The following is a 25,506-nucleotide window of genomic DNA, read 5'->3' on the forward strand; positions in this document are numbered from 1 at the left end:
CTATATTCTCTGTGTGAGAGGGTATGTGCTCTGAGCCCTCCTCCTCTGTACTTTAGGCTCTAAGCACTATATTCTCTGTGTGTGAGGGTATGTGCTCTGAGCCCTCCTCCTCTGTACTTTAGGCTCTAGGCGCTATATTCTCTGTGTGTGAGGGTATGTGCTCTGAGCCCTCCTCCTCTGTACTTTAGGCTCTAGGCGCTATATTCTCTGTGTGTGAGGGTATGTGCTCTGACCCCTCCTCCTCTGTACTTTAGGCTCTCGGCGCTATATTCTCTGTGTGTGAGGGTATGTGCTCTGACCCCTCCTCCTCTGTACTTTAGGCTCTAGGCACTATATTCTCTGTGTGTGAGGGTATGTGCTCTGAGCCCTCCTCCTCTGTACTTTAGGCTCTAGGCACTATATTCTCTGTGTGTGAGGGTATGTGCTCAGAGCCCTCCTCCTCTGTACTTTAGGCTCTAGGCGCTATATTCTCTGTGTGTGAGGGTATGTGCTCTGAGCCCTCCTCCTCTGTACTTTAGGCTCTAGGCGCTATATTCTCTGTGTATGAGGGTATGTGCTCTGAGCCCTCCTCCTCTGTACTTTAGGCTCTAGGCACTATATTCTCTGTGTGTGAGGGTATGTGCTCTGACCCCTCCTCCTCTGTACTTTAGGCTCTAGGCGCTATATTCTCTTTGTGTGAGGGTATGTGCTCTGAGCCCTCCTCCTCTGTACTTTAGGCTCTAGGCACTATATTCTCTGTGTGTGTGTGAGGGTATGTGCTCCGAGCCCTCCTCCTCTGTACTTGGGGTCCTTGGTTACTACATTTCTGTACATGAGATTCTAGGCTCTCATCCTGTGATGTCACAGACTCTGACACCCCACTTCCTTTGTACATGCTTTTGGGTTTTTATACCGTGGGGTTGTTTGTTTCTGGGCTCTAAGCTTCTCTATCATCAGTACATAAAGTTCTGGTATCTTTCATACTGTTTACATTAGGTTTAAGGGTCTGAGGGGCCGATTCACAGAACTAACTTAAGACAAAATCCTAAACTTACTACCATTTTGTTATTCACAGAAGGCACTTAGGCATAGATGCATCAAGGTAAAAACTGCTCGCAAAGGGGCTGATTCTCAGAATCTGCCCCTTTGTGACCGGTATTTTTGCATTTGAGATGCATCATCCCAAATGCAAAAATCGCAATTTAAGAAACTGCAAAATTGTGATTACTTAAATTGCTATTGCATTAAAGGAATCTCAAATTGAGATTCCTTAAATGCAATGCATTAATGTAAAAAAAATAGCGATTTCGCTAATAGGGGGAGCAAATTACCATGAAGTTGAACTTCATAGTAATTTGTAAAAACTTTGAAAAATGCACTAAAGTGCATTTTTCAACGTTCTATTTTACACGCAAACATGCCCTTAGGGCATGTGTGTGCAAGATGTACCCATACGCAGATTTCAGGGGTGCAACAGGGTGTCCTTTTGACACCCTGCCACCCTTGAAATTGCAATCTCAATTTGCGATTCTCTAATTGAGAATCTCCAAATTGAGATTGTCTTCCCATTCATTCCTATGGGCCTCTAGGCCCATAGGAATGAATGGGGAGGTATTCCTTAATTGCGACTCACAATTTGCGAGTCACAATTAAGGAATTTTAAGAAATCGCTATGTTTTAGCGAGTTCTTCATGCATAGCCTTTTGCTATTCCTTATTAGCGAATCCTTATTTTTCGCTAATAAGGAATCGCAAAATGGATGCTTGATGAATATATGGGTTGGTTCCCCTAGTACAGTCTGAAATGCCACATTTGTGGGACTGCAATGGTAAGTAGGCATCGTTAGTACTGGTATTGGGCAACACTGGTAGGGACTAGAGGTGGCACAAGCTGCAGCGGCCTCCTGAGAAATACCTTCGGCCCTGGCCCTTATTCTTTTAAGCACCAGCTCAATCTGAGCCCAGAACATCAGGAACAGAGTTTTAAAGCACCAAGAACTCTACGTGTAACATACGTGTATGGAGGATGCAGGGAATCAGAGCCCAGAGCCTTCTGTCCATGGGATGTAGGTGCAATTTCTAAACAACGTCACGTGCAAAGGACATAGGAGCTCAGAGACCAGAACCTCATGTACACATGATGTGGGGCGGGCATCCCCACAGCACAGAACCTTCAGTACTGCGGATGTAGAGAAGCAAGCCAAGAACCTATGTACAGATGACATAGGAGCAGTGGGCCCAATTCACAGAACTAACTTAAGACAAAATGCTAAACTTACTACTTTTCATATTCACAGAAGGCATTTAGTAGTAGTAAAGTTAGGATTTTGTTTTAAGTTTGTCTTAAGTCTGTCTTAAGTTTGTCTTAAGTAAAACTTAAGACAAAATCCTAACTTTACTACTACTAAATGTAAGTTTAGGATTTTGTCTTAAGTTAGTTCTGTGAATCGGCCCCCAAGTCTGTAAGCACAGTCAGAGCACCCTAGTATTATTAATTTGTAATCATATATTGAATTGTTACACATCTGCTCATATGTCTTCATAATAAAAATAGGCTGACAGCGCCACCATGTGGTGGACTGCCCCAAATACGTGCTGGTGTTACCAAAAGAAATGCCGGTGCTGAGCTCAGGCAAACCCTGGTACAAATTAAGCACTTGATTCAGCAGCGCGGATGCAATGCATGCTTCATTCTCAGACTCACGTTCAGACTCCTCGTTCTTGAAGAAGCCGATGAGCTTGATCTCCTCTTCGATGCTCTCGAAGGCCGTCAGCTCCAGCTTGCTGTTGATGACCTCCACGGGGTCCTCCATGAGCTGAGAAAGAGAGGAAAGATTCATAGGTTAACTAGGGATCTCTGTGCCTGACCGCTCCGCTGTGGCCCTTCACCAATCCCACTGTGGGCCACTGACCCAAAGCTTGTTATTCATTGGATTCTACGGACCTTGAACACGAGGGCGTTGGAGTACTTTATGCCGTATAATATATTGTATTTTTTTCATCACCCCAGCATTTAAAGAAACATTATAGAATGAAATAATCAGAGAGCAGGGGGGAGGGGATCTGAGATGTTGGTGACCCATTGGTCCAGATTCTCTGGATGGATTGACTGATTACTCTGTGCTACTGTTCAGACTGCTGGGAGGTTGAAAGAGAAGAGGGGTCCTCATTTCTTTTCTGATCATTTAGCACTGATGTAGGTGGGGGCTGTTTCCTGGTTTTCTTTACTTTGGCCAGGTGATCCCTAGGTGATACCCAGGTGTGCACTGCTGGTGGTGCAGGACAGCTACAGAAGCTACATTTTTCAGGCAGAAAGTCTGGTCTAGAGTGGCTGGCCGTGTTGGAGATACTTAGGGCCATATTTACAATGTCCCTGTGGCACTTTTATGCCACTCGAGCAACACTTTTGTGACGCTCTGGATGCACAGTGTGCCAGCCCATATTTACAAGGCCACGCAAAGCCACCCTGCATGGCTTTTCATTGATTTGTAAATATGGAGCAATGCAATGCCTTACTCTGGCTGGAAGGGGCGCTCCATGGGTGTTGCTGTGGGTGTTCCCATGCAATGCCATGGTTTTTTACACTGCCCCAGATTTACAACATAGCGTAAAACTAACGTCTACCCAAAGCAGGAGTCACAAGGAGAAATGTTTACATTTCTCCTCATTCATCCCTCTTTCTACATGTGCTGCATTCTGCAGTACGCATAGAATGCGGAAAACGCCTCCTTTGATTGGTTTTTGCAGGAAGGCATCCCTTCCTGCTCAAAAACAATCATACCAACAACACAGACACCCTTGCACGCACCATGGTGGAAGGGTGCCTGGTTTGGTGCCCGGCCACAGTTTGTGCACCCGCGCTGGCAGAAAGGACAGGAATGTGCTGTATATTGTGGATACAGCATCTTCCTGTGCTTTTCTTTTGACATAGAGCACTGCAGCTAGAAGGCTGTCCTATGACAAAATATTGTAAATATGCTCTTAGTGACAGACATTCTATGCTTGTTGGAGGTGAGAACCTGTGGTGATCTGAGAGGCACATTTACAAGAACTGACGCATCGGCAGTGATGCGTCAATTTTTTTTATCCTGCGTCAGATACCCTTACGATGGCATGGACGGGCTGTATTTACAGAACAGGGCTCCATGGCACAAGGATCCATGGATGCATCCGAAATACTGATGCATCTGTGGGCCCAAATGCGGTGCATGTCTGTAGTTGGTCATAGGACTGACGCAACTACAGCAATTCATCAAAAAACAGAGGCGATTCCCATTGTAAAGCCACTGCGTCATTTCCGACACCTGCTTTGAAGAGGTGTAGGAATTTTGACACATTCAAGGCTTAGAGGGACGCAGAGAAAACTTGCAAATTTCACTGCGTCAGTTCTAAGTGTTTTTTTACGAGGTAACGCCTACCCTGCATACGTTATACACAGCGCAGGTATAATGTGACGCAGGCCTACACAAACTGACCCATTGGGAACAATGCGTCAGTTTGTAAATATGGGGCAATGTGGAGCACTGAATACGCTACCGCTGCAACAACAAAAACAACGCAGCGGCGGCGCCAGATCCTTGTAAATATGCCCATGCGTGTGGAGGGGATGTGGTTGAACACCTGCACTCCCCGGAGTCAGGGGTCCCTTCTGTCAGTGATCTGAAGGTTGTAGGGGTGCAGCTTCACTGCAGCAGTGCCACCAGGTAGGGCATGAGAGGTTGAAATGACTTGTGGTGCAGGCGTGGCAGCGATGCAGCTCTTTCCTCGACCTCTTCAAGGAAGGGGAAGTGAGTGACCGCTGGTGGGGAGGGAGGATATGGATGGTTTCCAGGGAGGATGGAAAAGTGACAATGAGCAGCTCATGGGCCCGATTCACAGAACTAACTTAAGACAAAATCCTAAACTTACTACTTTTGGTATTCACAGAAGGCATTTAGTAGAAGTAAAGTTAGGATTTTGTCTTGTGTTTGACTTAAGACAAACTTAAGACAGACTTAAGACAGACTTAAGACAAACTTAAGACAGACTTAAGACAGACTTAAGACAGACTTAAGACAAATTTAAGACAGACTTAAGACAGACTTAAGACAGACTTAAGACAAACTTAAGACAGACTTAAGACAGACTTAAGACAGACTTAAGACAAACTTAAGACAGACTTAAGACAGACTTAAAACAAACTTAAGACAAACTTAAGAAAAACTTAAGACAAACGTAAGACAGACTTAAGACAGACTTAAGACAGACTTAAGACAGACTTAAGATAGACAAGACAGACTTAAGATAGACTTAAGACAGACTTAAGACAGACTTAAGACAGACTTAAGTTAGGATTTTGTCTTAAGTTTGTCTTCAGTCTGTTTTAAGTCTGTCTTAAGTTTGTCTTAAGTCAAACTTAAGACAAAATCCTAACTTTACTACTACTAAATGCCTTCTGTGAATACCATAAGTAGTAAGTTTAGGATTTTGTCTTAAGTTAGTTCTGTGAATCTGGCCCATGAGGTCGGGGAATGGACAGGGGCACCAGGAGGAATGGATTCAATGTAGGAGGAGTGAAGAATGTCATTGTTGAGTGGCCTTGAGAACAGTGGCGGCTCCTCCTTTAAGACGGAAGTACAAAAAATTATCTTTTTTTTTTTTTTGCGGTACTTCGAGCCAGATCAAGTGGGGCGGGGCGGGGCTGGGCTTGCCGACATAGAGGGAGCAGGAGAAGTTTGCACTCCCTCCCTAAGTGTGCATGACTGGTTGGCTGGCCCCCTTGAGCCGGCCAAGCAGTCATGCGCACTTACCATGTTCTCCACTGGGCCGTGTTGCACAGCCCGATGGAGAATATGCCCAGGCTCACAGGCACTGCCCGAGCGGCCAAACAGGCTGCTCAGATCAATCACGATGTTGCTCATGCAGTGTTGTGATTGGCTCGGTAGGCTCCGGGAGCCTGGATGCTTCCGGTGCTGGCGAGGGCGGAGGAGAGGTGTGAGGCGGTAAGTTTGTTTTATTTATTCTTTCACCCCACCACCTCTGTTCCGAGGTAGCTGCCACTGTTTGAGAAGATGGAGAATGGTGGTCGAATCATTGATGATGAAGAGGCAGAATACATGCCAGATGTGGCCGCTGTGGGTGAGATGACGGGTGTCGTGGTTGTGCGGCAGAACCCCACAGCTCTGCGCATTGGTTCTTCTTTCTCTGCTTTCTTCCAAACCACTCATCCGCCATCCCTTCAAGGCACAGCGTGGCGGCTCCTGGCATACATTGTAGAAAGTCTGTCTTACATATTGAACGGAATAGTCTTTCTCGTATGTCTATAATGTCACAGACATAGTAGAAGGAATGTCACTTGCAAAGGAGAAGGAAGGATGTCTGTTATGTCTGTGTGGCTATAGACATACAGTAGTGTGCTTTGTGACACTGTAGATGTTTATTGTTTGCCAGGATGTTCTATGCAGGGCCTGGCCAGGCAGGGCCTGGGGTTTGGACTGCTGCGGGGTGTGTATGTGGCCAGGCACCCTAATGCACAGCCCTGCTGGAACCACCCAACCCCTTCAGGACATTCAATAAATACAATTAAACCTTTTTGGAATGGGATTTTAGTAGGGATGTATGTATGGACATGAAATTCATCCTCAGATCTTCAGTGGTGACTCCACACTTTACCTGGCACCTGTGAATATTTGTGGGAGAATTTTAAAAAGGTTTGCCCTGGCCTACCCTCAATCCATCTGGAATGATAAAACCATGGGTCTGAATCTACCTAAAGCATCGCTTGACCAGTTGCGTAACGCAAAATGATGCCCCCTCATGCAGACTTGTAGAATTGGTCCTGCGTCTACCATATCTCACAGATATTGATTGACCTGGGGCTGAATGGGGATCCCCTTAAGGGCTGGGGTCTCCTCTGTGCCTCTTGGGCTATGGGGGCTTGCTTTTTGCCCCTGCACATGATCATAGTTGAAGATACGGGAAACCTTGGGGTGAAGCCCACCTGGGAACTCATGCCTGGTCAGCTGACTGTACAGTGCGAAGGAAGTATCGCGAGACTTACGTCCAGGAGGAGCTCGACGAGGACATCCGCGGCCATCTGACCATCATACTCGATGACGTTGTCGTCCTTGAAGATGTAGAGGCTGCCTTCCTCGGTGCACCCTGGGACAGGAAGAGAGAACTGGTGAAAAGAAAGCTTTCAGCACAGAGGAAGGAAACTGAGAGCGAAGCCCAGCCCTGTCATGAGAGGTTCCAATGGGACTCAAACCTGAGTGGGCTTCGGCTGCAGCGAAGGTCTGTGGATCAGGCTAAAGTACTGTGACATGCATGTGCATGTATGTATGCAGGTATGGGTGCTGTAGGAAAGTAGGATCTGCTTCTATGGTTACCCCCACTTTTTGCCGGGTGCTAAGCTGTTCTTGACTTGTCTGACTGGGATCCTGCTAATCAAGACCCCAGTCTATCTGCTTTCTCCCTAAATTGTCATGTTCAGTACTTCGGTACCTATAAGTCCCTAGTAAATGGTACTAAGGTACCCAGGGCATAGATACACCAGAGGTCCCCCATGGGCTGAAGCATGCATTATGCCTAGGGTGACCAGAATTGTAAAACCAAAAACAGGGACATTTCACGAAAATAGAAGAAGGACTACAGTTTTACTTCAAGCGAGCGCACAGAATGACAGCCTCCCCATCAAAGAATTACACAACAGGCAGTGAGAACATGCATAAAATACTATTTTTTAACCCAGAAGCTTGCCTGTTAATTAAATTGCTTTCTTGAAACAACTGCTAACTTCCTAAGCTTTGTAAAACATAAAAAAAACACCTCCAGCCCTTTTCAGTCGACCCTCTCTAAAAACCAGGACAGGAGTTAAATTTCATGAAATCTGCCGGGACAGCTGGTGAAAAACTGGGACCATTCGGGCAAATCTGGGACGCCTGGTCACCCTAATTATGCCACCCATGGGAGACCATTCAAAAGGGAACTACAGGCCTGTCATTGCAGCTGGTGCTAGGACCACATACTAAAGATATGGGTTTCCTATATTGTATTGTATTGTAATTGCATTTATATAGCGCTTACTACCCCTGACGAACAGTCAAAGCGCTTTTTCGACAAGTAGCATGCTACTCCCGAACCCATAAAGGATGAGTGTTGAATTAGAATAGTGAAATATGAAAGTAATTTGAGTGGTGGATAGGTTAGTCAGTTATTCGGATTCAGAAGGATAGCGGAAAGACAGGAGAGGGAAAAAAAGGTTTGTACATATATATATATATATATAGTGCTTGTTACCCCTGATGGGGTGTTGAAGTGTTTTTTTTGCGAGCAGCACGCTACTCCGGTAACCCATAAAGGATTAGTGGTGAATTAGTATGGTGAAATATGAAAGTAATTTGAGCGGTGGATATTAGAGAGTTATTTGGAGTAAGAAGTCTTGGGTCACTGCACTTAAAACCTATCAGTCACCCCTATAGCAGGCCTTTACAATCCTGGAGGCAGGGTGCTTGGTTCTAAGTGAGAGGGCAACCTGCACGAGCAGGACCCCTCTGCAGCCTATGCAGTCCATCCTTCGGATTGTCAGTGAAGCAGCCATATAGAGGGGTACTGCCTAATTACACAATGACCATCTCGAAACTGGCTGCAACGAATCCTATCGTGTTTGGTATCAAATATGTTGGAATCATACCCCCACACCATAAACGGTGTGGGCGGTATGATTCCAAGCACTGGAAGAGTCTTCCGTTAGGCTCTCAATGTTCCCGGTACCAGCCTTCTAGACCCAGAAAGCACAAAATGGCTGCTGCCGACCTGAGACACCTTTCTGCCCTCCTGCTGCTGATCAAAGCTCGAGTAGGGGAAGGCAGAACAAAGGGCATCCTGTCACAGGGAGGTGGGACCACCTCCCAGACAGGATTTAGTGTATTAGGGTTGGGTGGGTGCGCTTATAGGTGACTGTAAATCTGCAAGAGGGGCACATTTTTTCCCCTTTATGCACAGTTCAGTTCAAACCAGTCCTGGAAGCCATTGGCTCCCACTCTGGCACAAAACTGGACAAAGGACATGAAAGTAACCTCCCCACTGTCCAAACCCTCCCCTGGGAGTGTCCCCTGAATCATCCCAACCCTTTACTTAGTGTACTTAAGGGCTTACCTGGGTGTAGGTCCCTAGATTAGTCATGGGATAAGATTTAGATCAGACAACACTGCACTTCTACCCTGGACTTCATTTGGGCCTGACTTCGTGTCCCTTTCAGTCTGCTGCGTCGTCTGTGCCTGTGCATCATACAGGAACCTTCCAAGCCCTGTGGGCATCAAAGACGTCTGAAGCTGAACTCGGACAAGATGGAGGTCCTCATCCTTGGCCCCAACCCTTCAGCCTGGGACGACTCCTGGTGGCTGACGGCACTGGGGGCAGCCCCGACACCCACCGACCAAGCACGCAGCCTGGGAATGATCCTCGACTCAACGCTCTCAATGACCAAGCAAGTCAACACCGTCTCCTCCTCCTGCTTCAACACCCTCCACATGCTCCACAATATCTATAGATGGATCCCGACAGATACACGAAAGACAGTCACCCAGGCCCTTGTCAGCAGCCGACTCGACTACAGAAACGCTCTCTACGCGGGAGCCCCAACCAAGCTAATTAAATGACTACAACACATCCAAAACACCTCGGCACGACTGATCCTCGGCGTACCACGACACCTCCACATCACCCCCCACTTGAGAAACATGTACTGGCTCCCCGTCAACAAGAGGATATCCTTCAAGCTTGTCATCCACGCACACAAGGCACTCCACAAGACCGGCCCAGCCTACCTCAACAGACGGCTCTCCTTCTAAATCTTATGTAAACTTGTTTTAAGCTAATGTTTGCTGAATGTCGTTTTATGTAAATTGTTACGGTATTTATTAACTATACAATAAACAAATTATTATATGGCTCTCCTTCTACACCCCCAACCGACCGCTATGCTCCGCCGACCTCTCACTCGCCACCGTCCCGCGCATCTGAAGAACAACCACAGGCGGGAGATCCTTCTCCCCCCTCGCCGCCAAGACATGGAACACCCTCCCACTGAGCCTACAACAGAACCAAGACCTGCTGACCTTCAGGAGGATACTCAAGACCTGGCTGTTCGATCAGTAGCCCCCCCCCCCCCACCTCCCCAGCACCTTGAGACCCTCGCGGGTATGTAGTGCGCTTTACAAATGATTGATTGATTGATTGAAGGAATCTCCCTTGAAGTGAAGGAGTCACCGCAACTAAGTCGACCCGTCTGCTGATACTGAGCGCCTCCGGACTCTGAAATGTTCTGCAACACAGGTGGTGGTTTTCCACAGCTCTCGAGGTCTGACAGGCCCTCTCACCAATTTTGAGGCCAGTATCCCTCATCGGAACCGCAGGAACCGAACCCCTGTGCAACACGTCGACTTGCAGTTGCAAAGGCTTGTTGTATTCCTTCCAGCGAGATATTCGAACTCCAATTAGCCCCAACCTCAAGCAACTCCAGTGGTTAAAGTCTTCATCCACATCGCATCAACTGCTCCGTGGCCTGCTTCCTTTCGTGAGCTGCTCGAGGTCCTCTTGCGACTCCAGTGCCTCCGGCCTGTGGGTCCACTTGAGGGTCACATTTGTTTCTTTTGGGCTCCCTTGATTGCTCGGGCTGGCCCTGACTCCCCTGCTTGTGGTGAGTCCCCTGGACCTTGCTGACCCCAACGTTGCACCTTTTTTTACTTCTTCGTTGGTTGCCTTTCCCAAGGCTTGTTGGTGCTCCCGCCGGACAACGACTCCTCAGCATTCGACATCCAATGTGGGACAGCTCGTGCACAGCTCCTGGTCTTCCTCAGCATCACCAGGTCCTCACAGCTGCAAAGTCAAGGTCCTCAACACCCGACATCAAAGGGAATTCGTCTTCCAAATCTCCTGGTCACTCCTGAGTGACAAAGACTTTGTTCCCTCTGCTTGTAGATACCTCTCAACCAGAATCCATCTTCGGATTCCACCGGACCTTTCTCCTTCCTCCCAGCTGCACTTTTCTGATGTCCTCCATTAGGTTCGACTGTGTTTTCTGACACCAATTTAAACACATATTCACCAAGCTTCCCTGGTGTAGGTAACATGGGTACTAGGGTATCCACGGGTGGGGTGGCTCTCTAACCTTCGGTCTTCCACGGAGTTTCTTCAGAGTTCACTGGGAAGGGTCTTTAATCTTTAAAAATCAAACCGTAATTTACACGTTGAAATGTATGGAGAACGTGGTGGTGTTTCCAGACTGTACATGCTTTCCTTGGGGTCCTTATCTACTTACCTTGGCTGGTTCTGTGGGTCCCCAGCAATTCTACATCCTCTCGACATTGTCTTTCTGAGAAGTTATCCTGGCATATGCTGTCCACTATTCTAGTGGGCACCTTGCACCAGTCCAAACAACCCTTATTGATGGTAGGTTTAAGACAACCTTTATTGAAAGCTATCCTAGTGGTAGCTGCGGAGAGCAGCCTTCGGGCTAAGTCTCGAAAGAATGTAAAGCAGCTTGTTTTACCAGATCAGAACCTACTGAATGACCAAATGAAAGAAGAACCCAACTAAAGATATATCAAATATATGTATTTTTTACTAAACACTCTCTACTAACCTGTTTATGAGATTAGAGCACAAAGCACACAATATTAAATCACTCGAATGACAGTAAATAGCACAATACACAGTGGGCTCCCAGGGGAGACTGAACCATATACTAAGAAAGTGGTATAACAAACACGACTTGACTAGACACAGTGATAGAGCATGTACAACAGTAGTGACAGAGGGGACCCACGGAGGACGGGTGCAGTGTGGGAACATAGGTGCGAGCTCAGTACAACCTGATGGGAAAGTCGGGTTGGAATTGTAGAGATTAAGGATACTTCGGAGAGGACTTTAAGCAAACCCTTTCAAACATAGAAGGTTCTAAGGCCAGTACCCTTGAGAGTACCGAGATACCCGTGTTACCTATCCCAGAGGAGCCGGGTGTATAGGGGTCAAGTGATGTCGGAAACCTTTGTCGTTTTCAATGGCATGATGTGAAAAAGTGCTGCTGCTGGGAAGATGAAAAGTGTCTGGTAGAATCCAAGCCTAGATCCGAGGTGAGAAGAACCTGAAAGCAGAGGGGACAGAGTATGGGTCACTTCAGGGTGACCAGGGGCACAATAAATGAATGCCCACCAATGGTGGGTGCTTCAGGAGAGAAGATGCAATGCTTGACTCTGCAGCCACAGGGACAAGGAGATGTCGACGACAAACAAAGTCCGAAAGTGCGCTGTTCCACAAAGGATGTCGAGTGCTGGGGGGTCAGTGTCTGGATTGAACACCAACAAGCCTTGCGGGCAGAGGAAATAAGCTTTGGTGAGGACCAGCAAGGTCCTGGGAACTCGCATAGCAATGGAGAGTCAGGGCATGTCTGGGGCAGCCAGGAAAGCCCAAGGAAAGTCAAAGTTACCTTTGCAGGGACCCACAGGCCAACGGACAAGGGATCGCAAAGGGACCTCGAGCTGAATCACAAAATACCAGCCCACGGAACACACGTGGAGTGTAGGCCAGGAATATTCAGTGGAAATACTGCTTGGGGTTGGAACTACAAGTAGCCCAAAGCACAGCCTCAGGGATTGTCGAAAAGCATATGCTGCTGCAAAAGTACACAGTGCACAGGGGTTCTAGTTCCACGGTCCCCACAAGGGATACTGGTCTCAGAATTGCTGAGAGGTCAGATCAACCTCAGGGACACGCGGGAACCCACCTCCTGTGTAGCAGAAATCTTCAGAGTCCTCAGGAGCTCGAGAGATGCAAACTGGTCAGGTGCATTAAAGGGCCTGCCTTGCAGGGGAGTAACTCCTTTACTCCAAGGGAGATTCTTCAGTCATGTAGCGCAGTGTAGATCGTCAAAGTACTTGATTTCTTTAGCAGGGTTTAGTCCAGGTAAAATCCAAAGTCCTGTAGTTAGGGGTTCCTACTTTACACCCAAGGAAGGGGTGGGACAAACTCTGGGGTACCACCTATGGGAGGGTCAGGACAGAGGGGTGGCTACACCTATGTTCTTTGTCCAGTTTCATGCCAGACAATGGATCCTGCAACCGGTTTGAACTGGACTATGCACAGGGACACCAAATGTGCCCCCAGTGCAGACATCAAAGCCCTCTCAGAGTGCGCCCACCCACCCAGCCCCAATACACTAAAGCCTGTCTGGGAGGTGGTCACACCTCCCTGGGACAGGAAACCTATTGTCCAACCTTCCCCTGCTCGAGCTTGGCTCAGCAATAGGAGGGCAGTGGTCTGTGGCTGGCAGCATCCGTCTTGTGATCCCTGGTCGAGAAAACTGGTCCCGGGTAGCTGGGTGTGTCACATAAGTCCCTCTAAAAGGGTGGAATCATACCTCCCCGCCAGTTACTGGTGTGGGGGTATGATTTCAAGGTGTTTGACACCAAACACAACATGTTTCCATGCAGCCGTTTTAAAGTTAGCATTTACAGCGAGGTTATAAAGCACTTACATATATGGTTGGCTGCATCAAAAACAACCCTGGAAAATAGGTTCTGAAGGCTGTTGAGGGGCTCTGCTCATGCAGGGGCACCCTCTGACATAAAACCCAGCACCCTGCCTTCAGGATTGATAAGGCCTGCCATAGGGGTGACTGAAAGGTTTATATGTGTAGTAATATAAGGTAGATATAGTGAACCTATATCTCAGTAAGGGGTGCATGCACCACTTTACCCAGGCTGCAGTAGCAGACCTGCGGTGCCATTTTGGAAGGCTTCCCAGGGGTGGCACAATGCATGCTTCAGCCCCTGGTAGGCGTCTAGGGTACCTATGCCCTTAGTACCTACGGTACCATATACTAGGGACTCGCAGGGGTACCCCAGTAACCAAACTGGAGTGTACCTAAAGTTCATGCAATCAATTTACAGAGGAAGCAGCTAGACTGGGGTCCTGGATAGTAGGGCCCCAGCCAGACTAAAGTTGAGAAACAGTGCAACACCTGCAAAAATTGGGGGTAACCATAGGAAGCAGATCCTACTCTCCTACACTATTGCAGTGTTTAGACCTTAGGAGCTCTCTAGCTCAGGACTGAGATGCATAGAGAGAGCTGTGCTTCTATCGCAGGGTTTAGACCTCAGGGGTCTGTAGCTCAGGACTGAGGTGCATAGAGAGAGCTGTGCTTCTATCGCAGTGCTAGGAGGACAGGGGTCTCTAGCTCAGGACTGAGGTGCATAGAGAGAGCTGTGCTTCTATTGCTGTGTTCAGATGACAGGGGTCTCTAGCTCAGGACTGAGGTGCATAGAGAGAGCTGTGCTTCTATCGCGGTGCTAGGAGGACAGGGGTCTCTAGCTCAGGACTAAGGTGCATAGAGAGAGCTGTGCTTCTATCGCAGTGCTAGGAGGACAGGGGTCTCTAGCTGAGGACTGAGGTGCATAGAGAGAGCTGTGCTTCTATTGCTGTGTTCAGATGACAGGGGTCTCTAGCTCAGGACTGAGGTGCATAGAGAGAGCTGTGCTTCTATCGCAGGGTTTAGACCTCAGGGGTCTGTAGCTCAGGACTGAGGTGCATAAAGAGAGCTGTGCTTCTATCGCAGTGTTTAGAAGACAGGGGTCTCTAGCTCAGGGCTGAGGTGCATAGACAGAGCTGTGCTTCTATTGTAGTGATTTCCCTCCTGGACCCACTTTGGTTCTCCCCCTAGTCTTCAGGTGTTACAGGTTTTAGGCTGACTTTGTGAAGCCAGGTTATATTTGATGGACTTTGCTTGCACACTAGTATTCTTGCAATGCTTGGTACATGTTGCATTTTTTCAGTAATCTTTCCCTTCTCGTCTGTACATTTGGTACAAGGTCACAGGCAGCACACAAGCCGAGATAGCGCCTTGTCTACGTTATTCGTTAGACGGCAGCTTCCAACCTCTAGACACAACATTGCCTGAAGGCTGTGTGTCTGAGGAGCTGGTTTCATTCTATAAAGTGTGCTGTGCCCCATTCTGGGCCAGAGAAGAGCGTCGCAGCCCTGCCCCTCGGAGCTGGCATCACCCACGGACGGCTCACCCACTGACGCAGCGCTGACCGCCGGCACACTGTCCAGGTACGGGCCCACGCCTCATCTCAGAGTCCACTCAGGCACTATTGCAGTGTTTAGATGACAGGGGTCTCTGGCTCAGGGCTGAGGCGCATAGAGAGAGCTGTGCTTCTGTCGCTGTGTTAGGAGGACAGGGGTCTCTAGCTCAGGACTGAGGTGCATAGAGAGAGCTGTGCTTCTATCTCTGGGTTTAGATGACAGGGGTCTCTAGCTCAGGACTGAGGTGCATAGAGAGAGCTGTGCTTCTATCTCTGGGTTTAGATGACAGGGGTCTCTAGCTCAGGACTGAGGTGCATAGAGAGAGCTGCGCTTCTATCTCTGGGTTTAGATGACAGGGGTCTCTGGCTCAGGGCTGAGGTGCATAGAGAGAGCTGCGCTTCTATCTCTGGGTTTAGATGACAGGGGTCTCTAGCTCAGGAGTGAGGTGCATAGAGAGAGCTGCGCTTCTATCTCTGGGTTTAGATGACAGGGGTCTCTAGCTCAGGAGTGAGGTGCATAGAGAGAGCTGTGCTTCTATCACTGTGTATAGACCTCAGGGGTCTCTAGCTCAGGACTGAGGTGCATAGAGAGAGCTGCGCTTCTATCTCTGGGTTTAGATGACAGGGGTCTCTAGCTCAGGAGTGAGGTGCATAGAGAGAGCTGTGCTTCTATCACTGTGTATAGACCTCAGGGGTCTCTAGCTCAGGACTGAGGTGCATAGAGAGAGCTGTGCTTCTTCTTTTTATTTTTTTAGTATTTATTAGGCATAAGACATGATACTTGGTACATTCAAAAAATTCCAATTAGTGTACATTTTGACCATGTCGAATATCCCCTTTTTTATCGTTTTCACCCCCACCCACCACCCATAAGAGGGAAAGAAAGAAGAAAACAAAATTAAACATAACAGCAATAAAAAAATTAAAAAGAAACCCCATGAAGACATAGAAGTATATCTAGCGACTAACACTAGCCGAATTGCATAGAGGGGAAAGCCTCAGTTCTCAAAAAACATCCATTTGTTCAAAGGTTCCCAAATGCGTTCTCCCTCCCTCCGAGCCCTAGGGCACCTTTTCTTATATACCAACATTTCCCACTCGCTAACACTGACCAATTTGGCCAACCATTCATGTGGATTCGGGGGGATAGAGTCCAACCATATAGTGGCGATTGAAAGCCGCAGAATTGCCATAGTTATAAAGAAAAATTTACGTTCAGGTTCAGACAGATTCTGATCAACTACACCTAACATTATAGCCTGTGGGGTCAATGCAGGGAACCCTTTGCTCCAGCATTTGCGCCAGATATTGTTCAATCTTATTTAAACAGGGGGTCAAACATATGAATGCTATCGACATCATATCCTCCACACCTGGGGCAATCAACCCCAACTGTACCCCCCATTGTTGAATACGATGTGGGGTGATATAAAGATTAAACCAGGTCTTAGAGAGCTGGACCTGGATGTTTGCTGGAATAGATGCTGTTTGATTGAAGCCTAAAGAATCCTCACAAACCCCCTGTCCAGCATTTAAAGCAGTCTGCCAGCGACTGAAATGTTCCACAAGGTCATCCTTCCGAGTCTCGTTTAATATCTTATATATCTTAGAAATAGATGGTTGCCCCATTTTTACAACCTCGATAAGCGGAATTCGGGACCAATTAGTCGTTTTCCTAAAAATCTCTTATCTGTAAAAACTTTAAAAAATGCCTATTCTTAACTCCAAACTTTTGTTTGATACTATCAAATGTCAGCAGGCGAGACTATACCTCCAATGTGCCTGACCGTGATTGCCCAAAATTAAATCTGAAAGTTTGGTACAGACCATCCCCCTCTCTCCCTAGGTAATGTCATATATTTCATGGCCCGGCTGGGACGTTTCCCTGCCCATAAAACCGGGAAATAATTCGATCCAATTTAATAGCTGCGCTTCTATCGGTGCATAGAGAGAGCTGTGCGTCTATCGCAGTGTGTAGATGACAGGAGTCTCTAGCTCAGGACCGAGGTGCATAGAGAGAGCTGTGCGTCTATCGCAGTGTGTAGATGACAGGAGTCTCTAGCTCAGGACCGAGGTGCATAGAGAGAGCTGTGCGTCTATCGCAGTGTGTAGATGACAGGAGTCTCTAGCTCAGGACCGAGGTGCATAGAGAGAGCTGTGCGTCTATCGCAGTGTGTAGATGACAGGAGTCTCTAGCTCAGGACTGAGGTGCATAGAGAGAGCTGTGCGTCTATCGCAGTGTTTAGATGACAGGAGTCTCTAGCTCAGGACTGAGGTGCATAGAGAGAGCTGTGCGTCTATCGCAGTGTTTAGATGACAGGAGTCTCTAGCTCAGGACTGAGGTGCATAGAGAGCTGTGCTTCTATCGCAGTGCTAGGAGGACAGGGGTCTCTCGCTCAGGACTGAGGTGCATAGAGAGAGCTGTGCTTCTATCGCTGTGTTTAGATGACAAGGGTCTCTAGCTCAGGACTGGGGTGCATAGAGAGAGCTGTGCTTCAATCGAAGTGTTTAGATGACAGGGGTCTCTAGTTCGAGACTGAGGTGCACAGAGAGAGCTGTGCTTCTATCGCAGTGTTTAGATGACAGGGGTCTCCAGCTCAGGACTGAGGGGCATAGAGAGAGCTGTGCTTCTATCGCTGTGTTTAGATGACAGGGGTCTCTAGCTCGAGGCTGAGGTGCATAGAGAGAGCTGTGCTTCTATCGCAGTGTTTAGATGACAGGGGTCTCTAGCTCAGGACCGAGGTGCATAGAGAGAGCTGTGCTTCTATCGCAGTGTTTAAATGACAGGGGTCTCTAGCTCAGGACTGAGGTGCATAGAGAGAGCTGTGCTTCTATCGCAGTGTTTAGATGACAGGGGTCTCTAGCTCAGGACTGAGGTGCATAGAGAGAGCTGTGCTTCTATCGCTGTGTTTAGATGACAGGGGTCTCTAGCTCAGGACCGAGGTGCACAGAGAGAGCTGTGCTTCTATCAATGTGTTTAGATGACAGGGGTCTCTAGCTCAGGACTGAGGTGCATAGAGAGAGCTGTGCTTCTATCGCACTGTTTAGATGACAGGTGTCTCTACCTCAGGACTGAGGTGCATAGAGAGAGCTGTGCTTCTATCAATGTGTTTAGATGACAGGGGTCTCTAGCTCAGGACTGAGGTGCATAGAGAGAGCTGTGCTTCTATCGCACTGTTTAGATGACAGGTGTCTCTACCTCAGGACTGAGGTGCATAGAGAGAGCTGTGCTTCTATCAATGTGTTTAGATGACAGGGGTCTCTAGCTCAGGACTGAGGTGCATAGAGAGAGCTGTGCTTCTATCGCTGTGTTTAGATGACAGGGGTCTCTAGCTCAGGACTGAGGTGCATAGAGAGAGTTTTGCTTCTATCGCTGTGTTTAGATGACAGGGGTCTCTAGCTCAGGACTGAGGTGCATAGAGAGAGCTGTGCTTCTATCGCAGTGTTTAGATGACAGGGGTCTCTAGCTCAGGACTGAGGTGCATAGAGAGAGCTGTGCTTCTATCGCAGTGTTTAGATGACAGGGGTCTCTAGCTCAGGACTGAGGTGCATAGAGAGAGCTGTGCTTCTATCGCAGTGTTTAGATGACAGGGGTCTCTAGCTCAGGACCGAGGTGCATAGAGAGAGCTGTGCTTCTATCGCAGTGTTTAGATGACAGGGGTCTCTAGCTCAGGACTGAGGTGCATAGAGAGAGCTGTGCTTCTATCGCTGTGTTTAGACCTCAGGGGTCTCTAGCTCAGGACTGAGGTGCATAGAGAGAGCTGTGCTTCTATCGCAGGGTTTAGATGACAGGGGTCTCTAGCTCAGGACTGAGGTGCATAGAGAGAGCTGTGCTTCTATCGCTGTGTTTAGACCTCAGGGGTCTCTAGCTCAGGACTGAGGTGCATAGAGAGAGCTGTGCTTCTATCGCAGGGTTTAGATGACAGGGGTCTCTAGCACAGGACTGAGGTGCATAGAGAGAGCTGTGCTTCTATCGCTGTGTTTAGATGACAGGGGTCTCTAGCTCAGGGCTGAGGTGCATAGAGAGAGCTGTGCTTCTATCGCTGTGTTTAGATGACAGGGGTCTCTAGCTCAGGACCGAGGTGCATAGAGAGAGCTGTGCTTCTATTGCAGTGTTTAGATGACAGGGGTCTCTAGCTCAGGAGTGAGGTGCATAGAGAGAACTGTGCTTCTATCGCAGTGTTTAGATGACAGGGGTCTCTAGCTCAGGACTGAGGTGCATAGAGAGAGCTGTGCTTCTATCGCAGTGTTTAGATGACAGGGGTCTCTAGCTCAGGACTGAGGTGCATAGAGAGAGCTGTGCTTCTATCGCAGTGTTTAGATGACAGGGGTCTCTAGCTCAGGACTGAGGTGCATAGGGAGAGCTGTGCTTCTGTTGCTGTGTTTAGATGACAGGGTCTCTAGCTCAGGACTGAGATGCATAGAGAGAGCTGTGCTTCTATCGCAGTGTTTAGATGACAGGGGTCTCTAGCTCAGGACTGAGGTGCATAGAGAGAGCTGTGCTTCTATCGCAGTGTTTAGATGACAGGGGTCTCTAACTCAGGACTGAGGTGCATAGAGAGAGCTGCAGGCTCCCTGTCTTGTCTTCATAGGAGTAACAAGAGGTGCTGAAGGGCACATGGTGCGTCTTCCAGGCCATCAGAAATCTGTCCAAGGTCATTACGTCACCACAATTCAAGGACTTACCGAGCTTTTTGGCGAGCTTCGCTCCTTTCTTGGAGTCCACCAGGGCGATGCCCACGCCTTTCTTCTCCAGGACCTGAGCAGTCAGCTGAAAGAGAAGGGGAGAGAGTGAACTCAGTGGAGCTGTGCGCCCGAAGGGAAGAGAGTGACTCCGTGGAGATGTGTGCTCTGCGGTGGTGATATCTGCTCCCCTCCAAGCGGTGATAGGAAGCACACTTGGTGAACATGGGGTGGGGGGAGAGGGGGGTAAGAGGGGGGCATGTGAGGGTGGGACTGGGGGTGGAGGAGCAAGAAAGGGGGCCCCTTGGAGACACTCCGGCATCTTTGGAGCTGGTGGGAGGTGGAGGGGTCTGCACTTGTTACTGAGCATCCACAGGCAAGTGTTGGCGGAAGGGAATCCAACATCCCAGACATTCCTGCCCCAGGCATTCCTACACCCCAGGCATTCCTACACCCCAGGCATTCATACACCCCAGTCATTCCTACACCATGCATTCCTACACTCCAGGCATTCCTACCCCAGGCATTCCTACACCCCAGGCATTTCTACACCCCAGGCATTCCAACACCCCAGGCATTCCAACACCCCAGGCATTCCTACACCCTAGACATTCCAACACCACACGCATTCCTACACCCCAGGCATTTCTACACCCCAGGCATTCATACACCCCAGGCCTTCCTACACCCCAGGCATTCCTACACCCCAGGCATTCCTACACCCCAGGCATTCCTACATCCCAGACATTCCAACACCCCAGGCATTCCTACACCCCAGATATTCCAACACCCCAGGCATTTCTACACCCCTGACATTCCAACACCCCAGGCATTCCTACACCCCAGGCATTCCTACACCCTAGACATTCCAACACCCCAGGCATTCCTACACCCCAGGCATTCCTACACCATGCATTCCTACACCCCAGACATTCCTACACCATGCATTCCTACACCCCAGACATTCCTACACCCCAGGCATTCCTACACCATGCATTCCTACACCCCAGGCATTCCTACACCATGCATTCCTACACCCCAGGCATTACAACACCATGCATTCCTACACCCAAGGCATTCCTACACCCCAGGCATTCCTACACCATGCATTCCTGCACCCAGGCATTCCTACACCCCAGACATTCCTACACCAAGAATTGCTACTTCAGGCATTCCTACACCATGCATTGCTACACCCCAGGCATTCCAACACCATGCATTCCTATACCCCAGGCATTCTTGCACCCCAGACATTCCAACACCCCAGGCATTCCTACACCCCAGGCATTCCTACACCCCAGGCAGTCCTACACCATGCATTCCTACACCCCAGGCATTCCTACACCCCAGACATTCTAACACCCCATGCATTCCTACACCCCAGGGATTCCTACACCCCAGGCATTCCTACACCATGCATTCCTACACCCCAGGCATTCCTACACCATGCATTCCTACACCCCAGGCATTCCTACACCCTAGACATTCCAACACCCCAGGCATTCCTACACCCCAGGCATTCCTACACCATGCATTCCTACACCCCAGACATTCCTAAACCATGCATTCCTCCTACACCCCAGGCATTCCTACACCCCAGGCATTCCTACACCATGCATTCCTACACCCCAGGCATTCCTACACCATGCATTCCTACACCCCAGGCATTACAACACCATGCATTCCTACACCCAAGGCATTCCTACACCCCAGGCATTCCTACACCATGCATTCCTGCACCCAGGCATTCCTACACCCCAGACATTCCTACACCAAGAATTGCTACCACAGGCATTCCTACACCATGCATTGCTACACCCCAGGCATTCCAACACCATGCATTCCTATACCCCATGCATTCTTGCACCCCAGACATTCCAACACCCCAGGCATTCCTACACCCCAGGCATTCCTACACCCCAGGCAGTCCTACACCATGCATTCCTACACCCCAGGCATTCCTACACCCCAGACATTCTAACACCCCATGCATTCCTACACCCCAGGGATTCCTACACCCCAGGCATTCCTACACCATGCATTCCTACACCCCAGGCATTCCTACACCATGCATTCCTACACCCCAGGCATTCCTACACCCGAGGCATTCCTACACCCCAGGCATTCATTCCTACACCCCAAGCATTCCTACACACCAGGCATTCCTACATCCCAGGCATTCCTACACCCAGGGATTCCTAAACCATGCAGTCCTAAACCCCAGGCATTTCTACACCCCAGACATTCTAACACCCCAGGCTTTCCAACACCCCAGGCATTCCTACACCAAGCATTGCTACCCCAGGCATTCCTACACAATGCATACCTACACCCCAGGCATTCCTATACCCCAGGCATTCCTACACCCCAGACATCCCAACACCCCAGGCATTCCTACACCCCAGGCATTTCTACCCCAGGCATTCCTACCCCCAGGTATTCCTACACCAAGCATTCCTGCACCATGCATTCCTACACCCCAGGCATTCCTACACCCCAGGCATTCCTACACCATGCATTTCTACACCCCAGGCATTCCTACACCATGCATTCCTACACCCCAGGCATTCCTACACCCCAGGCATTCCTACACCCCAGGCATTCCTACACCATGCATTCCTGCACCCAGGCATTCCTACACCCCAGACATTCCTACACCAAGCATTGCTACCACAGGCATTCCTACACCATGCATTGCTACACCCCAGGCATTCCACACCATGCATTCCTATACCCCAGGCATTCCTACACCACAGACATTCCAACACCCCAGGCATTCCTACACCCCAGGCATTCCTACACCCCAGGCAGTCCTACACCATGCATTCCTACACCCTAGGCATTCCTACACCCCAGACATTCTAACACCCCATGCATTCCTACACCCCCGGGATTCCTACACCCCAGGCATTCCTACACCCCAAGCATTCCTACACCCCAGGCATTCATTCCTACACCCCAGGCATTCCTACACACCAGGCACTCCTACACCCCAGGCATTCCTACACCCAGGGATTCCTACACCATGCATTCCTAAACCCCAGGCATTTCTACACCCCAGAATTCTAACACCCCAGGTATTCCAACACCCCAGGCATTCCTACACCAAGCATTGCTACCCCAGGCATTCCTACACAATGCATTCCTACACCCCAGGCATTCCTACACCCCAGGCATTCCTACACCCCAGACATCCCAACACCCCAGGCATTCCTACACCCCAGGCATTCCTACCCCAGGCATTCCTACCCCCAGGTATTCCTGCACCAAGCATTCCTACCCCAGACATTCCTTCACCCCAGGCATTCCTACACCCCAGACATTCCAACACCCCAGGCTTTCCAACACCCCAGGCATTCCTATACCAAGCATTCCTGCCCCAGGCATTCCTACAGCATGCATTCCTACACCCCAGGTATTTCTACAGCATGCATTCCTACACCCCAGGCATTCCTACACCCCAGGCATTCCTACACCAAGCATTCCTACCCCATGCATTCCTACACCCCAGCCATTCCTACCCCAGACATTCCTACACCCCAGGCATTCCTGCACCAGGCATTCCTACACCCCAGGCATTCCGACACACCAGACATTCCTATATCCCAGGCATTCCTACCCCGGGCATTCTTACCCCAGGCATTCCTACACCCCAGGCATTCATACACCAGGCATTCCTACACCCCATGCATTTCTACACCCCAGCCATTCCTACCCCAAGCATTCCTACACCCCAGGCATTCCTACACACCAGACATTCCTACACTCCAGGCATTCCTACCCCAGGCATTCCTACACCATTCATTCCTATACCCCAGGAATTCCTACACCATGCATTCCTACACCCCAGGCATTCCTACACCCCAAGCATTCCTACACGCCAGACATTCCTACACCCCAGACATTCCTACACCCCAGGCATTCCTACCCAGGTATTCCTACCCCAGGCATTCCTACACTCCAGGCATTCCTACACCATGCATTCCTACACCCCAGGCATTCCTACCCCATGCATTCCTACACCAGGCATTCATACACCAGGCCTTGCTACACCCCATGCATTCCTACACCCCAGCTATTCCTACCCCAGACATTCCTACACCCCAGGCATTCCTACACCCCAGGCATTTCTACACCCCAGGCATTCCTACACCAGGCATTCCTACATCCCAGGCATTCCTACACACCAGACATTGCTACACCCCAAACATTCCTACACCCCAGGCATTCCCACCCCAGGCATTCCTACACCCCAGGCATTCCTACAGCCCAGGTATTCCTACACCCCAGGCATTCCTACAGCACACATTCCTACACCCCAGGCATTCCTACACCATGCATTCCTACACCCCAGGAATTCCTACACCATGCATTCCTACACCCCAGGCATTCCTACACCCCAAGCATTCCTACACACCAGACATTCCTACACCCCAGACATTCCTACCCCCCAGGCATTCCTACCCAGGTATTCCTACCCCAGGCATTCCTACACTCTAGGCATTCCTACACCATGCATTCCTACACCCCAGGCATTCCTACCCCATGCATTCCTACACCAGGCATTCATACACAGGCCTTGCTACACCCCATGCATTCCTACACCCCAGCTATTCCTACCCCAGACATTCCTACACCCCAGGCATTCCTACACCCCAGGCATTTCTACACCCCAGGCATTCCTACGCCAGGCATTCCTACATCCCAGGCATTCCTACACACCAGACATTGCTACACCCCAAACATTCCTACACCCCAGGCATTCCCACCCCAGGCATTCCTACACCCCAGGCATTCCTACACCCCAGGCGGCACTCCTACACACCAGACATTCCTACACCCCAGGCATTCCTACCCCAGGCATTCCTACACCCAAGGCATTCCTAAACCATGCATTCCTACACCCCAGGCATTCCTACACCCCAAGCATTCCACCCCATGCATTCCTACACCAGGCATTCATACACCAGGCATTCCTACACCCCAGCCATTCCTACCCCAGACATTCCTACACCCCAGGCATTCCTACACCAGGCATTCCTACACCCCAGGCATTCCTACACACAGACATTCCTACGCCCCAGACATTCCTTCCACAGGCATTCTTACTCCACAGGCATTCCTACACCCCAGACATTCCTACACCCCAGGCATTTCTACACCCCAGACATTCCTACGCCCCAGGCATTCCTACACCCCAGGCATTTCTGCACCCCAGGCATTACTACACCCCAGACATTCCTACACCCCAGGCATTTCTACACCCCAGACATTCCTACGCCCCAGGCATTCCTACACCCCAGGCATTTCTAGACCCCAGGCATTCCTACACCAGGCTTTCCTACACCCCAGGCATTCCTACACACCGGGCATTCCTACACCCCAGGCATTCCTCCACCACAGGCATTCCTACACCCCAGACATTCCTACCACAGGCATTCAAACTCCACATGCATTTCTACACCCCAGCCATTCCTACCCCAAGCATTCCTACACCCCAGGCATTCCTACACACCAGACATTCCTACACTCCAGGCATTCCTACCCCAGGCATTCCTACACCAGGCATTCCTACACCCCAGGCATTCCTACCACAGGCATTCCTACACCTCAGGCATTCCTACATACCAGACATTCCTACACCCCAGACATTCCTACACCCCAGGCATTCCTACCCCAGGCATTCCTACCACAGGCATTTTTACACCCCAGGCATTCCTACACCATGCAATTCTACACCCCAGGCATTCATACACCAGGCATTCCTACACCCCATGCATTCC

General features: G+C 49.5%; 1 protein-coding gene across 2 annotated transcripts in view; it reads right to left on the bottom strand.

The window, feature by feature from the left end:
* The window catches only part of CASQ2 (calsequestrin 2), a 177,543-nt gene that overhangs the window by 37,818 nt on the left and 114,219 nt on the right, over window positions 1–25,506 (bottom strand). For both annotated transcript variants that reach the window (XM_086935859.1, XM_086935858.1), the window contains 3 exons: window positions 19,727–19,811; window positions 7,018–7,118; window positions 2,683–2,794 (listed from right to left, as the gene is read on the bottom strand). In XM_086935859.1, the coding sequence (XP_086791985.1) occupies window positions 2,683–2,794; window positions 7,018–7,118; window positions 19,727–19,811 (298 nt within the window). The remainder of the gene's footprint in view (window positions 1–2,682; window positions 2,795–7,017; window positions 7,119–19,726; window positions 19,812–25,506) is intronic.

This window comes from Lissotriton vulgaris, chromosome 8, assembly GCF_964263255.1.
Source record: "Lissotriton vulgaris chromosome 8, aLisVul1.2, whole genome shotgun sequence".
Lineage (NCBI taxonomy): Eukaryota > Metazoa > Chordata > Amphibia > Caudata > Salamandridae > Lissotriton > Lissotriton vulgaris.